Raw genomic sequence first — 16329 nt, 5'->3', positions numbered from 1 at the left:
AGCATATTCCCAACACCGTAAATTTGACAATAGGGCATAAGCAGTATCGGCACAGCCAGTAATCTGAGTTTTGAGGTAGGCTACAGCCTACTTAGCCTAGCCAGGTATGTTCTGGATAGTAGCTTCATAGAATCTTTGCCTAAATTTACTCAACTATGAATTTAAGACCTAATTATACACACTAACCATGCTTTAAAAAAGCTTGTAGGAAAAACGACACACTTAAATCACTACTCGTGCTAACATAGCATCCTTTGATGACTGCATCAAACTGTTTGCACTCTCACTTCACAAGGTGGGATCTGTTATCTTGCAAAAATTACTACCCACTTTGCAACATTCACATTAAAATGAAAACTGCATGCACAGACTAATATGAAAGTCTTACACAAAAGTAGGTGTGTATGGGAAGGGGGGAGGGGGGCAGTTGCTTTTATTGGCACTTTCCAGGGACAACTATAAATCTATCTGAGTGGTGCACTAAAATAATACAAGCAAGAAATATATTTGCCATGATCCTCTCAGATACCGGAACTGACACTTTACATACATTCAAATTTGCTCGAGTCATTTGTAAAAGTTCTAAAAGTTTGTTCGTAAGTCAGTAATATAGCACTTACCACTCTGTTGCCATAACATGTCTCTGTTATGAAAAGTAAACCAACTCTTTCGAGAAAAAAAGGGTAAACTAAAAATTCAATTTCAAAGTCGAATGCACAATGTATGTATAAAGACCACGATCTGGATTTTTGACGTACAACGCAAAGCGCCCTCACTACTTTCAAGACTTCAGGGATTAAACACATGGCGATACGCTGTGTCAGCATTCTACCGAGTTTCTATGGTACGTACACATTACTGTCATACAGCCAACAGGATCGGGGTGCATAAGCTCAGGGTAAATAATGAATATGATTTGGAGTAGGCCCTAGGAGTGAGTGGGCCTACATAGTGTGTTGGTAAGGTACTAGGCCTAAGGGTGAAGATTAGGGTACCAGATTAGAGTTAGGGACACACTTCCTCATAACCTATTTCTATCTCAAAATCAAATCTGTCAACTCACAACCTCCTTGCTTGTTTATTAGGTAGGTGTGTCTGATTCTAAATGCGCCGTGCTTAGTTAAAAGTCCCTGATTCTAAATGCTCCTTAACTAGTTAGTTGTCCCTAATTATAACTTAGAGCCATGTTTAGATCTAGAACTTTAACAGTTGTATGATGTTTCAAACTGTTGATAGGCCTACAGGCTATAGGCTAAGGAATGCCTTTATTACTACGCCATACCATTTCAGACCTGATTTTCTAATCTAAGTAGGCCTAGGAGTAGGAATATGATTGAGTAAAATTAGGCCAGCCAGTAACCTCCAGAACTATGTAGAAGTTAAATAAACTAGGAATGGGATACATGCCTACATAGCCTGAGACTGAATCAGTACTTTGCTAATGCCACAGCCTAGCCTATTTAAAGTTAGTTACAGGCCAATTAGTATTAGGATAATACTTGTTGTTTAAATTTGATGTAGTCTAGTCCAAGCCTATTAAGCCTCATTTTATATTTTATTTTGTTATAATCTTAGCTCTTTAATGTTTTAGTTACGTGTGAGTGAAAATGTATCAACCTTTGTTGTTGTTAATAAGCTTGTTAATTCATTGATGATATTTTATCAAAAGGTTCTTCTAAAAATTCTGAGTGTGGGTCAGATGTTCAGGACTTGGAATCTGATGGTGAAAATGGGTCTTCATAATGTGCACAATGGAGAACATATATTACTTGCATACTTATATAAAGTTTTACTTATTTTCCTTTCCACAGTATGAGCGGAAGCAAACAGTGTACTTGTTTGATCGAAGTGCACAGGTGGTACATGAGAACCGTAATAGGTTGCCTCCATACTTACATCACATAACAACCTCTTCCAACCTTTTTTGATCAAACATAAGCAGTAAGCACCATTTCTGTGAACCGGTTACGGTTTATATCTGAAATTTTAGCACAATTTGATTTCATATTGTAACGCCGACCGAATTCTATACAGTCAAGTCGGAACACAGAGTCTTGAAAAATCAGCCAAAGAGTTCAAGTAATGTCTAAAAACTTTGTTAAAAAGAAAACACTTTCTCCTGTTACAATGGTTAATGAAGTACATCAATTAATCCTCCAATCAATGTTTAAACGCTTTAAGATGAGTTAAATGGTAGCAATACATCTTTGGGCATAATACATGGCTTAACTCATTCACAACACTATTGGAAGTAAAGCAGTACCAAAAGAAATACAAGTGTAGACCAAACCTCGCAGCCTCTGCGAGTTCTGACAATAACTCGCAATATGCGAGCGAACCCTAAAAGTCGTAATTCCTGCGAGCTGATCTGTTTCCCGCTACTTGCGATCTGTGCTGTATCTCGCAAATCTGTGCGAGTTGGACTGTCTCTCGCAGCTTGCGATCTGTGCTGTATCTCGCAAATCAGTGCGAGCTGGGATGTTTCTCGCAGCTTGCGATCTGTGCTGTTTCTCGCAAATCTGTGCGAGTTGGGCTGTGTCTCGCAAATCCTGCGAGCTTAAACTGAAACCCAGGTATAACTCGGGTCTTAAATACACATATTCACAAAATAGGGAGATGGTCGAGCTTCAGCCTTAGGTTACTTTTCAGTACTTGTACGTCAATCTTTCTCAATATACCGCATTGAATTCTGAGCTACGTTAATGCTCCAGCCTTGAAAATTTTAGTGTTACATCACAAGTAATTTTGGCAACTTTAATATTATATTTGGTCGAGATAGATAGACAAACAAATATACTATCGTTAATTGGTTCACTTCACTGACACGGTCGATATAACATTGACGGGTACTAACGGCTTATTCCCAAGTTCCCTTAACACATAAAAGAAAACAAATGAAAATCATTACCAAGTAAATGTTTAGAATCACCGGTCACCAGGTAGAGCCAGGAAACACAATAACGGTTCCTTGATACACAAATATCACAGTAGAGATCCGTGTAGAGAGTACATATGAGTAATATTGCAGTAAACGATTGCAACTTTGCGCTAACTGACTACTTTCACAACTTTTGGGCAACTGCCTCTTACGAACAATAAACCAATCTTTTTTATACCAAGTAGCTTGAATAGCTGAACTCGGTGACCCCCGTTTATGTTTTTGATGTATGCCGAAGCGCGCGCACACAGGAAGCGGCTTCCTTTTTGTTTTGGAAAACTGTCTACACTGCTGGGAAAACACGGTGAGCTTCCTTAGATCTAAAGAGAAAAGGGTTAAAGGTCTGGGGCCCGAGACGGGGAAATCAAAATAAGAATAGTAAACAGCCCGAGCTCAATACAGAAAGAAACAAATTAACAGTAAGAAATCTGCTAGGCTTATAAGTCAAATATCTGTAACAATATTGACCACCATTGTCAAGCACTCTGACTGATTGTTGATTTCTTTATGAATTCTAACTTTAAAATGATTAATCCTGTATGGGGGCAGCGCTGCGTTTATCATAAAAGGCTGAACAGGTTTATACTTACTGGTGATTATTTTCAGCCTCTACCAATTGTCATTGCTGATTTTTGACTCCATCATAATGTTCACCACTAATTTCAAATTGACAGAATTATATATTTTTGTACAGTTTCATATTTCTGTGTTTGTATACATGTACTAAATACTGTAACTTTCACCAGCATGTCAGCTTTGTGTGCTTCTTGTACAAGCTTCTCACTGTTTGCCTTGTAATTGGCCATGTCAATGAAAATATATTCCAGTATCAAGTCTTTCACGTCAACACTTGCCTTATTTACAGTCACAGGCTGAATTCATTGTAACAAATTTTGTTTGTGAGAGTGTGTTGTTTCGTTGATGTGACATTGTTGTACTGTTTGTTAGTGATTTGTCTTTTCTCACATTTCTCACAAAGTACAATTTTACTGTCTGTCACATGTTTCTGTCCAATTTTGTGGTATTAAAAAGCTACCACTGTAGGGATCCTGCAAATGCTTTACTCTTTGTCTACTTGATTACTGCACCTTATGAAATTTCGGAGACCAAAACGTGCTTCATTGGTAAAGAGAATTTGTTCTAGTGTTCCCATTTTTCTCTTTTGAAGCAATTAAAACTATCAGCTTTTGCTCTTTTGCTAATAACCTCGGATAAGAAATAATAAAGTTTGTGTTGTATTTTGCAAAATTTCTTAGGAATATTGAAGGATGTCATGCTTATGAATTTGATAAACCACATCATCGGGTAAACAGTTTGTTTTATAGAGTAATGAAGAAGATTACTTTTGTCAGAACTAAAAGATTCCTAGTGTTTTTCAACTTTGGTAAACATATGTCAATTTTCATATTCTTGCAAGTCCTCCTGTAAGTAGAACTGTAGAATTATGTTTGTATTCATTGTATCACTTGATTCTATGTTTTCTACCTAGAGCAGCCATACTACTTTTATCAGTGTCAAAGTGGTCACAGTAATGTGCTGGTTTTCTTGCACAAGTATGTTAGCTTTAGTTCTCTCTTTGTCATGACTAACAGTTGAACAGCTATAAATGTTTGTCAGTGTCAATATGATTACAGAAAATATATGCTTTCTTTCATTTTTATTATTAACCAAACAAGTCAACTCCATACATTTATCACATTGTATCCTCTTTTGTTGTCATAACAATCAGTACAATTATTATCCTTTCACATCACATAGATTATCATTCTTATCATTAGTTGTACATTTATATTACCTTGATTTTGTTTATTTATTGTTTTTTTCTGAAGTGTGCTTTTTGTACTGATGCATTGTTTACCTTGACAGAGGTGTTGAACATTATGGCTATTATTTATCAAATTTTACATTTTATAATACTGCTGAAGAAGTCCGCTATTTTCTATGTTTACTTATCATATACTTTCATACCACAAGCTGCCAACCGTTATTTCAAAAAATTTCAAATTCCCTACACAAGTTTTACGATCATGATAGTTAACATATTATTGTTACTATTGTTAATATATATTGCCAATTTGGTCACAAATCTATTCTAACCTGCCTATATAGATGTCTACCTCAATACATAGTCAAAATGATACAGGTTAATCAACTTTATGTCCTTCTTCACTAAACGCTATTTTCCAACTTTTAAGCATGCTTTGGTTTTCATAGCAATTGCACCAGAGATGGTGTGCCTTTCATTTTAAAATTGTGCTAGTTATGATCTTTCTGTTAAAGTTAAAATTTCTGTTGTAAGTTCAGATTTTGACACAGCAGCACTGCAGGTGTCTGGATGTTCGTGATATGTATACTTATGTATTTACAATAGAAAAGTTTGCGCACACATCTCGCCTTGTGATGCTTAAGCCCATGGGTTATTGTTCTGCTTCTTGTTGATGCTGGATTATAACACTACCGTTTCTTGACATATTCAGAATTGCTGCAATGGAGTGGTAATGGCTGGAGTCACTAATTAGACATGGTAATATCCTCATGCGAAGTGAAAGAGCTTTATTTTCGTTACCAGTTGGGACTTTAGTACTGACAAAGAACACATAACTGTTCGTCATTATTACATTTCGATAGCACTGTGTGGTTCATATGCTGCAGTGAACACCTCGCATTTACTAGGAACCCAGTTCAAAATTCAACAGTACCCATGTACATTGACCTATTCAGAATTGCTGCATGGCAGTTGTAATGATTGGAGTCTGACAACTTAAGTGAGGAACCTGTAATTTATTATTTTTGTAGGCAGCATTACTTCTTAATCTAATCAGCATGTGTGTAGTTATTGCTGGCGTGTAACCTTGCACATGCTTGAGATTTGTTCAAAACAACAGTAGCCAGTATCTTTTTGCCTATTCAGAATTGCTGTTTTGTAGTGGCAATGAGCGAGAACTTTGGTGACTGGTTTTTTTAAAAGTTGTGGATATGGGGAAAAAATCTTACCTCCATGTTTCTTTGTTTTGATATAACCTTTCCATGTACTTCTCCTTGTTTGTATTAATATCATTTTTATCTTGCCATTAACATACTCTATCAACGATATTGAACAAAAATGTTGAAAAGGAATTCAAACTTGTGTTTTTCTTTGATTGGTGTGAGTCATTGTCAGCCTATGATAAATAGATAGGCAACCAGGTGTTTAACAAATGAAATGCTCCCCAAGGTGGATGGGAAGGGGTGGGGGAGTTGATATGCTAGTATACTATAGAATGAATAACTGCAGCATTCCGATGAAATAAACCCATTTAGGCCATTGCCTGCTGACCTTGCGTAGGCTGTTGTTTACATGAACCTCACCGACGCTCATCTACCCTACTTGAAGTTGATGTGATTTGAAATTGCATGTTACATTCTATTTACTCAAACCTACCTTCATCTGGAGAAATGCGATGATCTAAAACGATTATATATATTGTCTACACATGTGATCAATCCACGAGAGACAATGTTCAGCTGAACTACTGTGCTAACTTCAAGTCGAAATTCAATATGGCCGCCAGCCAAGCTAACGCACCTTATAATCTGCTTATTTACGAACTGTAAATAGTCGTCTAAAGATGTTTGCCGTTCTGAAGGCGACAACATACAAAGGGTATTTCCCCTAACGTAATATTCGGGTCGAATTTTTCTTCAGGCTTAATCGTTTTTGAGGAACGATTTTTAAGCATCATCCGGCAAGAATTAGTAACGTATTTTCTGGGCTAACTCCACCGTCAATGTTTACGAAATTTTAACATATGATTCCACATATGTATTAAATGTGTCGCGCATGTGTCTTTTTTTGGAGCACTATGAATCATATTGGCAATATATAGCAATTGGGAAAATCTATGTGCAGCCTATGAGACAGCTGTAATTCAAACGTAACACTCGGTAAAAAAGGTCACGGGATCAGATCTCCTGCTGTATTCGGAAGCACCCGATGCGTATGAATTGAGTCAGCTTAGTAGCGGGAGAAATGAGGACTATGAAATATTAGCACAGGCCAATGCCTATGCCTCAGCTTTAAAGCTACCATCCTTATTGGCGATTCAAAATGAATGCACGTACTATGACGTAGTAAGTGGAGTATCATCGAGTAGAACCATGCATGTATCACCTCACAGCATTCCAATGGTCTTAATCCTATGCTAGGCTTAAGACTAAGTCAGAAAGTCACTTATAAACAAAAGAGATATAAATCACAGTATAATGTCTTATATGTACACTGGACTAGGGGCTCCGATAAATTGGGTTTACCTTTCGAAGGGCCAAATAAAGCGAACAGCTAGAGCATGTAACATTGTTGAAAACAAGAAAATGAGCATTAGGGTTAAAAAGAATTTACGATTTATGTCCAGGGCCTCTCTCGCCCACCCCCACCACACTCTAGTCGATAACCACTTGTATTACAATTAGTTACCCCATGGTCATATGCTACAGATGTGTAAATATCAGCAATGTTAACATAGATTGAAGTCTGAGTGTTTATCATGGAACCACAGTTTTATATGCAAAAAGTTGGGCCTATAAGTTAAACGTTTCCACGACGGATTCAGGGACCAATGTTTAATGATTATATCAGGACACAAATAACATGCTAAATGTAGCATATAGCGTTATATTGTCAACAATGAAGTAACTTAACATTCGATCAGTCCAGATGTCTGAAGTTGTCTGCGTGAAAGTTTTGCGGAAGGTCCACATTATCAGATGGTGTGAACTAGAACGTTTTTTTATTCAATACTGTTTTTGAACATCTTAAACAGCAATAAATTTCTACGAACTTCAGTTCAGTTAAAGTTATTAGCTCATATGTGCACCAACATAATTACAGGGTGTTTGGTATACAGCAAGTACCAATGATGAAATTGCTTTCGTTGCACTCTGGTACAAAGTCATTGAAAGTAGTTCAGATTCTTTCTGAGTCGTATATGAGACGAATCCACACTATTTTCTTGTGCGGGTGAATGGTATACGAATTGAAAGTTTAGATGCCGTGTTTGGCTTAAAGAGAAAGCAGGAGATTCCACAATCCTTCCAAAGATCTTCATACATCATGCAAAAGTGAATACTTTTCTTGCAGGGTAAAAATAAGATTCAATAGTTGGTTACCTAATTTGTACTTGACTAGCAAAGTATATGTACCCTAGAATCGTTTTCTAAATTGGTGAATGATTCTGTTCGTTAGTTGACCATATGTTGTAACCTTTTTAAGTTTGTAAATATTCCATGGATACCATCATGTCTAACATTGCTACACTTTACAAGTAGTGACTTCTAGCTATTTCCCTTGCTTTCATTTAGAAAGGAGACACAGACCCCCAAACAAACAAAGGAACAGAACATACCCTGCACTGAAGCAAAGTTTATCACCAAATCAGTTTTTCAAGTACGTTATATTTTCATGCATGATACATTTGCAATACAACTTACATTTTTCATTTCTTGGTTGTCATTTCATTAATAAAACTGCAGTACGTTTCAATCAGGGAACGTCGTACATACTAAGTCTACTTTGGCATGAATTATGATGCTGTTAAGTGCCACCTTACTAGATAGTGACCTTAATTGCTGACTTTTATTTATATAAAGATCTTATGCAAAATATAGTGCATTGATAAACAATGGACACCTCACAATTTTACAATTTGGAGAAAAGAGAACATTTGAGATATATTGTGTTGAATGCAGCACTTAAGATATATTAAAGTTTATAATGCATTGTGTTAACATTGAGTAGAACACTGACACATAATCATTTTTCAAACTAAATTGAGATAATTTGTCGTAGCTTCAGCAATCATCAGTTTGTTTACAAATATTATTAAAAGCAAATATTGATCCCTCATACTCAAACTTTAGCAAGCAATTTGCTGCCACCTTCAGAAAAGTACGTTTTTTGTGTGTTTCAATTTAGTACCTTATAGAATGATGGAATTTGTAGTATATGCCCATGACCTTTAAAGATATATTTAGGAAGTAAATAACGTTCAGGAATTTCAAAGAGACCAGATTATATTAATCTAAACGAGTATATTTCGTCATACCAACGTAACTAGTAAGCGTAATAACGTCCCACACAGTAGACGGGTATCATTTTGCTTTTAAAGTTAGCAAATGCTGAAGCTAACATATTGACTCTCTAAACGTGAGCTAGTCATGACACCAGTTCAGTGTCAACAATATAAATATTCTACATTGAAAAACAAGCGAGTAAACGGTTTCATCATAGAATCCTTATATGACAGCTCCTAGACACGACCTTGAAACTAGGATATTTCCCAAACAAAGTAAGGTTTTTCTTAGCTGTTTGAAGGATAAAAAATAATAATAACAATAATCAACAACTGCTTTTTAGACGCTTAAGCGACCACAAATTTGGAAGAAACCGCAAAGGCTTATGGATTACAACTTTTACGGCAGGTGGCTTCCAATTCAATATTTTAACTCAAATTTGGAATCTTTTCAAGTATGAATGTCATTTCAGATTGGTAAACCATAGATTGCTCTTTGATGAAAACCCACCTTACTATGACCCGGCCGGAAATCGAACCCTGAACCTCCCAATTGCTAAGCCTCATTGCTTCAAGTGCCACCGTTTTTATCTACTCGGTCAAAGCAATGTTATTAATGTGTCTTTGGCTATAGTCCGGTTTTCAAGATATTCATGTATGACACAAGAAGAAAAGCAACATTATTTGTACTTTGAAAAATTGTGAAATATTGCAAAGAAGTGATTTTAAGCCACTAAAGTGTTGTAACTTGCCACTGTATGAACTGTTCATTATTAACTGTTCTGGCCGTTAACTATACAACCTGAACTGATAACAGTGTTTTTATAATGGTTTACAAATTAAATTACATTAAATGTATGCCTAAAGGTTTTAATGTTGTTGACAGTTTACAATGTGTCTATACACTTTCGCAATACATACCTACTAATACTAAAACTACTGATACTACTAAGAAAGTAACAACAATATATACAAATTTCCCCCAGAAATCATTAATTAAAAATTTAAAAAGAATGATATCGTTATATCATAGATCGATACTTTGATCAATTATACCCTTTTCAATATTATGATAACTGGGCATAAGCAAAGTAACCTTGGACATGTATTTAACAAGATAGCCGGAAATGGGTTGGAATAAAAGGTCAGTTTAATTATTGACATTAAAAGGGATTTTACGTAGACAAATTTATTCACTCGAAGAGTAAGGAGATCTTTAGAGAAAGTCCTCGCCATATTCCAGAAACGTGGCACTGGAAATGTGATGTACATATCGATAGGCATGGTGTATGACTTAACCTGATCAGTTACTTTGACACCCGTACGGAAATGCCTTCCTTTTAAAACAGCCTTCGAAAGGCACCGTTTTATTGGGTTCGTACTATACCTACAGCCCATGCAAGAATAGACACCCACACTCTCCCGGATCCATACCTCTATACTTCAATTGAGAACGGAACGATTTGAGACATGGCGTTGTCACTCGTAGATCTCCTAAGCTGGTCGTTATGGCTAGACTAGGGGAAATACTTTGACAACAAAAACAACAGTGTGTTAGAGTTTTCCTCAAAGATAGGAATACTAGTAATTTCAAACAAGTGAGACAAGCTTGTTAAATTAACAATTAAATTTTAACAAATGAAAATTATAATAAATGAAATCGTAATTACTATTAAATAAATTTAAAAAAGAACGTGTCATGATGGCAAAATAAAATCCTGAACGTGAACAATTGTCTTAAGGGTTATATATCAAGTTTTTTATCAAATTATAGGCAGTCGCCATGAGGCAATTCTATTTCAGTGGTTTAATGATTCAACATGCTCACTTAGTCATACATTGTATCATAAGATATTAACAAACATGTATCAATTAACATTAAAAACGGAAGAATCTATTAACGAAAACGAAAGGTTCATCTCTTTCTTTGGCTAACATTTTGTACATCTAACAATTCGTAAGTTTCGTTGCTAACTATTGATACCATACTACACAAGAGAACATTCATTGAAAAATGCGCATGTACGAATATTTCCAGTTGTTAAAGAAAATATATAATTCAATACATGTGATGAACAGAATACAATTATTTTCACAAAATATGACGCGGAGTTAAAATATAACAGTCGACAAAGTTTCTCTAAGTAAAGATTGTCAAAACTCGTAATAAATCAATCCATGATTTTAGTTGTACTTGCGATCAATCGTTCCTTGTTATTGGTATACATTTACACCACATGTGATAATTGAAGAGATCTGAAATAGAAATATACAAAATGCAAAACAAAACAGTGTTAAATCTTGACTAAGTGAAATGTTTGGTTCTATGTTAGAGATAAAGGTAGAAGTTATTTTAAACTATCAATACGTGCCAAAAATATATATTTAACACTAACATTATTCACGGAAATATGAACGTCTACATTTAATAAGTATACTGTAACTATAGAAGGCAGCAACTCATCACATAAGAAAGCATAATTAGATACCCAACATATGAAATCTATACACAACTACATGGAATTCACATTAACAATTAAAGCTGCAGTTGGATAGGATTGCTCAGACTATCTAGCAGCCCTATATACACGACCGTTCACGAAAAGATGACGTAAGATGAAAGAGAGTTCAATGCCGGGATCGTTAATTTGACAGTAAACAGGTTGATGTAAATCAATTACTTAATACCGGTAGGTATCATTCTTTGGATGTGACCCAAGTGCGTTGACACCGAGTTAAGGGGTTACTGCAAGGCATGAAAGGCGTCCCAATATCCATTTAATCTCGAGTACGTCATCAGTCAGCTGCAGGTCAGTTGCTCCGCACCTTAAATTCAGAATATGAAACGGTGCGGTAAGATGTTTTGTTAAAATTTATTTACTTGTTTGAAAGAAAAAAAAAATGTTTATCTTAAAGTAACACTTCTTAAGCTCCCATCAACTGTTATGCTCTTTCCATCTATTTCAAAAGAGTGAAGATCCTTGCAAATCAGGAAAAAACCAGAGCAAGCATTAAGTTGATTACACACACGGAATAAACCACTGCTTACTAACAAGACTGGCTTTCCCTTCTCGGGGTGGGGCGAGAGGAGGAGCGGGGCGGGGGTCGACCAGCTATAAATTAAGAGCCCTCAACTACCCATGAGGCAACTACGGTACATGCTTTGTGTTAACATTTTAATCCAAATTCACAGTTACGTTACAGTGGATACATTGTAAAGATTATAAAAGTGTATAGCATAGTTTACAAGATTTTATGTGTGGTTTTGAAGGAGGGGGTACACTAGCCCCACAAATTTTATCGTGGCATCATGGTCAAAACACAACTTATTTCCCAACCTCCTTTAAAGTATTGTACCTCACTGAGTCGATAATATAATGTATTGTAATCATCTGCATCTGGTAATATTTTGAAGGGTAAGAACGGCCAGAAAACATGACATTGGATTTTTTTTATGCTAAAATTTTCAGTAACAGGTTTTTAATCATTCGGCATAAATAAATAATAAAAAAAAAACACTTTTCTTAATCTATCATTGATTAATTAAGTAATATTGCACATACTTGTGTCTGTTTGAATTAATAGAATGTTAGCTAAGAGAAAAGTAAGATTGGAAACCTTGCGACTACCACAATGTAAACTGAATCGTTGTTCTGAATGCATTGGACTTTTAAACTGTACTATTTACTGCTTCACATCTCATGTGAAGAAACAGCAAGTTACTCATAGTACACAGAATATCATCATGCATTGCTATAACAATAAATCTGGTGGAACACAGAGTCCACCTGTACAGTTAATAAACGTTTAAAGTTGATGGAAATACAAGTATTTCCCAACAGATGTCCTTATGATAGATTGACGTAAAATCAACGCGTACAAATATAGTCATATCAGCATTATTAACTATGTAGAAAACAAAAAAGATTGATTGATTAGAAAATCAGATCTCGTACCATCACCATGCAGAGAATTTAATCTTTGCTATCATTCAATTGACACCGTGGTGCCTCATGTATCCATAATCTTCAGTGAACCATGCATATTATCAATTCTGGGCAATATCCTATTGCTTAACCTGATGTATACACACCTACCCATATTATATCAGAGGGAAAAGTGTCACCACAAGACAACAAAAGCATTCCCCTCTTTCTATATACTGGTTGTTACATGAACATTAATTTCATGGTGTCAACTTTAAACCTGTGGGACAACGCTTTTAATGGATTACATGATATTTCTTTTATATTTGACTAACCTCAGGAAAAATCTTAAAACATCTGTATCATACTAAATTAATAAAGGAAAAGAGCACAATTAAAAGAGGAGTAGGCCCAAAAGGCAATGGCTATGGTGAAATTTTATTTAAACTTTGTATTATAATGAGTAATATACAATTAAAACAAAAATAACACAATGAGAAAACAAACAAATCAACTATATCTTTGCAGTCATTGGATAACAGAAGAAGTCTCACAACGTTAACGTGATACTAGGTAATGTAGCACATATGACCTGCCAATCTCTTCCATGTAATGTTGGGTAATCCAACAAATATCATCAATAGGGTAAGCACAGTAAGGGTGTCATTGCTTAGGCCTACTGTGAACATTTGTCATTTTATGGCATAGGACTGATAGTGAGATTTGAGCCCATCTTAGAAAGTAATTCAAATTGTTTACACATCAATATCAACTGCGATAGTTCATAAGAAATACTTTTAGCCAAGTTAAATTTGTTTAACCTGACAAACTTTAGTATAGGTCAAAAGATATGGCATAAGCTGTGCTAAGCCAGTATCTCACTGAACTGTTTTGTTAGATTTTTACAATTTGCCCTCTGCTGACCACTTACGCCATTGCTACCATTACTTAATATTGAATACTTCAATGAAAGCCAAGGTTTACAAATAAGTATCTCAATAGGTAATAGTTAGAGTTAGGAGGATTTACATACATCTGCTTTGTCAAAAGTCATTTTCTAGTACCACATAAAACATTAATGGCTCTTATTCAATCGTGTTGTTTCTTTATGCATGGTGTATTTTCTCTACCATTGTCCATCACTGGGCAAAAAGAGAATTTATTTCACTAATCGTTTGCCTGATTTGAGATGCACATTTTAATCAGGTAATGTATATCAATAGCTTAGGCAGTCTATGAAAAAAAAACATGTTAAGGGGCTTCCTCAGTATCATCACATATCACTTTTACTTGTATTTAAAAACAGGTTTTATAAGAGTTTCTTGGTGAACTAGAAGCAATTTTAAATTGCACAACTGATATATTTGTAAATCTCAATGGGAGCTAACTGGGTAAAAGGTTCCATCTTAGGCAAGTGCAATACACATGGAATGTTTTCATACATGTGCAGAGGGACTTAGAACCATGTTCTTCTGCTTGGAAAATACTGAGAAATCATGCATGATTTTTTTCTCATCACATCATAATTCTACTTGTATTTGGTTAAATGTTTCTGAGTAATGCCTTGCTGAACTAGAAGCAAGTTCAAACTGCATAGTTGATATTTTTTACCATGAAGAATCTTAAGAGAAACAATTAAGTACTTGTAAGAAATATATGAATCTAGATAAGCAATATTCAATTCCAAAATATTGTAAGATTAAGGAAAAATAGGGAGAATTGGGCTAAGTTAAACTATAACAAGATAGTGACACAAAGAGTAGTAGAAATAAAGATAAACATTTTGGAGTTTTAATAAAAGTACAAACATGTAAATGATTGTTAATCATTTACAATTACAAGCATATCATGATTGCCATAATCATATGTTTTAGTGTGTTCATCAGTGCATGATAGGGTAAATGTCTTGTAAATCACCTGATAAATCTTGCAACACGTATCTGGCCAATCTTGGAAAAAATATTTGGTTCCCTGTTCAACACTGCATGAACTGTAAAATCCTCTCAGTAACAGCAAACCCCAATGCTACCCAGGCTAACACGCTTTGACTTGAGCAATGTCGTTCATTGATAAGAGAATTCTGCGTTTCATGAATAATCTACAAATGATCTGATCCTTTGATTGGCTGATAGCTAGCTGCAAACATTCTGATATCTTTAGGTACTCAGATAACACAAACATCGTCCGACAAACGTGTAAAAGCAGCTATCATTTGTGTTGTGGTGTAATGTATGCAGCCCTTACGCGATGCTATGTACAGGGTACAATGGATCTAACATCTGTGCGTGGACTGTCAAACAGGATGCGTATAGAATCAAATTGGTTAAAACGGGTTGGCGAGAATCCTGTCTGCCTCTTATATATTTTTGTTTTCTGCAATAGGCATATAACGTTTTTACTAAAACACTTTAAGTCCACCCACTCAATACTGTGCATCTTACACACAGAGACATAAACCAATTGGCATGGAAAACATCATACTATATAATGTGCAGTTCTTCATAATAATTGTACGACAGTCTTAATATTAAAGCAGGCTGATTGTGAAACACCAGACGCTAAGTGAAAAGGGGACTCTCCATGTTACTTTCTCACATGGAGAGTACTACATAGTTTTGTACTGTAGTAGATATGACAATATAGGGCAGTGAATATTTGTGTTCTGATGAGTCTGTAGCAAACAGCTTCTGTAGAGGTTACACATGAAATCAGATATAACTTATACATTATTTATTACGAATATGAGAGAAGCCCCCGAAGCTCATGGATGACAACTTTCACATCGGAAGGCTTCCAATTCAACATTTTAGACAAAGTTTGGAATCAATTGGTATATCATTTGAACGGTTCATAGAATGGTACATGAAAACTTGGTATCAATAATATGTACCCCTTGCTGCCTCTATTTGCAGTTCCATTGTAAAATTATATTTTTAGTTTTAAATATTATAATTTCCATGTCCTGAAGTCATTGCTTGTGTAAATCCTGTTTGTCTATTCAATACTTTCATCCTCTTTTGAACTTTATATTTTCTGCTGTTACACAGGAAGAACCAACATATCATCTCTTCCTCCTTCATATATCTGTAATTGTCTTAATGATAGTGATTACCAGAGATTGCAAAAGTGAATGAATATAGAATGGCAAAGTCAACTCAAGCTGAAAAATTAATTGCGGAATGCATGAGGACATTTGAGTAAACTTTTGACACTGCTATAGGAAAATATCGGTTAACGAACAGAACAAAGGCAAAAAAGGGTGACAACTACAGATGATGTTTGATGAGAGTTTAGGAAAGATTCTAGGACCAATGAGTGTACCCTATCTATATTATAGGTCGCTAGCCTTTACGAAATATACGATTTATGAAAGAAATTTACAGCGTTTCTCTCACATTCTATTTCAATGAATACATAC

General features: G+C 35.3%; 2 protein-coding genes across 7 annotated transcripts in view; both read right to left on the bottom strand.

The window, feature by feature from the left end:
- Window positions 1-8204, bottom strand: part of LOC139978022 (uncharacterized) — a 134241-nt gene extending 126037 nt beyond the window's left edge. For both annotated transcript variants that reach the window (XM_071987934.1, XM_071987935.1), the window contains exon 1: window positions 2909-8204. The gene's annotated coding sequence lies outside the window, so the exon portion shown is untranslated. The remainder of the gene's footprint in view (window positions 1-2908) is intronic.
- Window positions 8205-8348: 144 nt separating this feature from the next.
- Window positions 8349-16329, bottom strand: part of LOC139978025 (uncharacterized) — a 33160-nt gene continuing 25179 nt past the window's right edge. For all 5 annotated transcript variants that reach the window (XM_071987942.1, XM_071987938.1, XM_071987937.1 and 2 more), the window contains one exon: window positions 8349-11811. In XM_071987942.1, coding sequence (XP_071844043.1) covers window positions 11797-11811 — 15 coding nt within the window. In that variant the 3' untranslated portion in view covers window positions 8349-11796. The remainder of the gene's footprint in view (window positions 11812-16329) is intronic.

This window comes from Apostichopus japonicus, chromosome 12 (assembly GCF_037975245.1).
Source record: "Apostichopus japonicus isolate 1M-3 chromosome 12, ASM3797524v1, whole genome shotgun sequence".
In the NCBI taxonomy this organism is placed as follows: domain Eukaryota; kingdom Metazoa; phylum Echinodermata; class Holothuroidea; order Aspidochirotida; family Stichopodidae; genus Apostichopus; species Apostichopus japonicus.
This window is presented reverse-complemented; position numbering and strand designations above follow the sequence as displayed.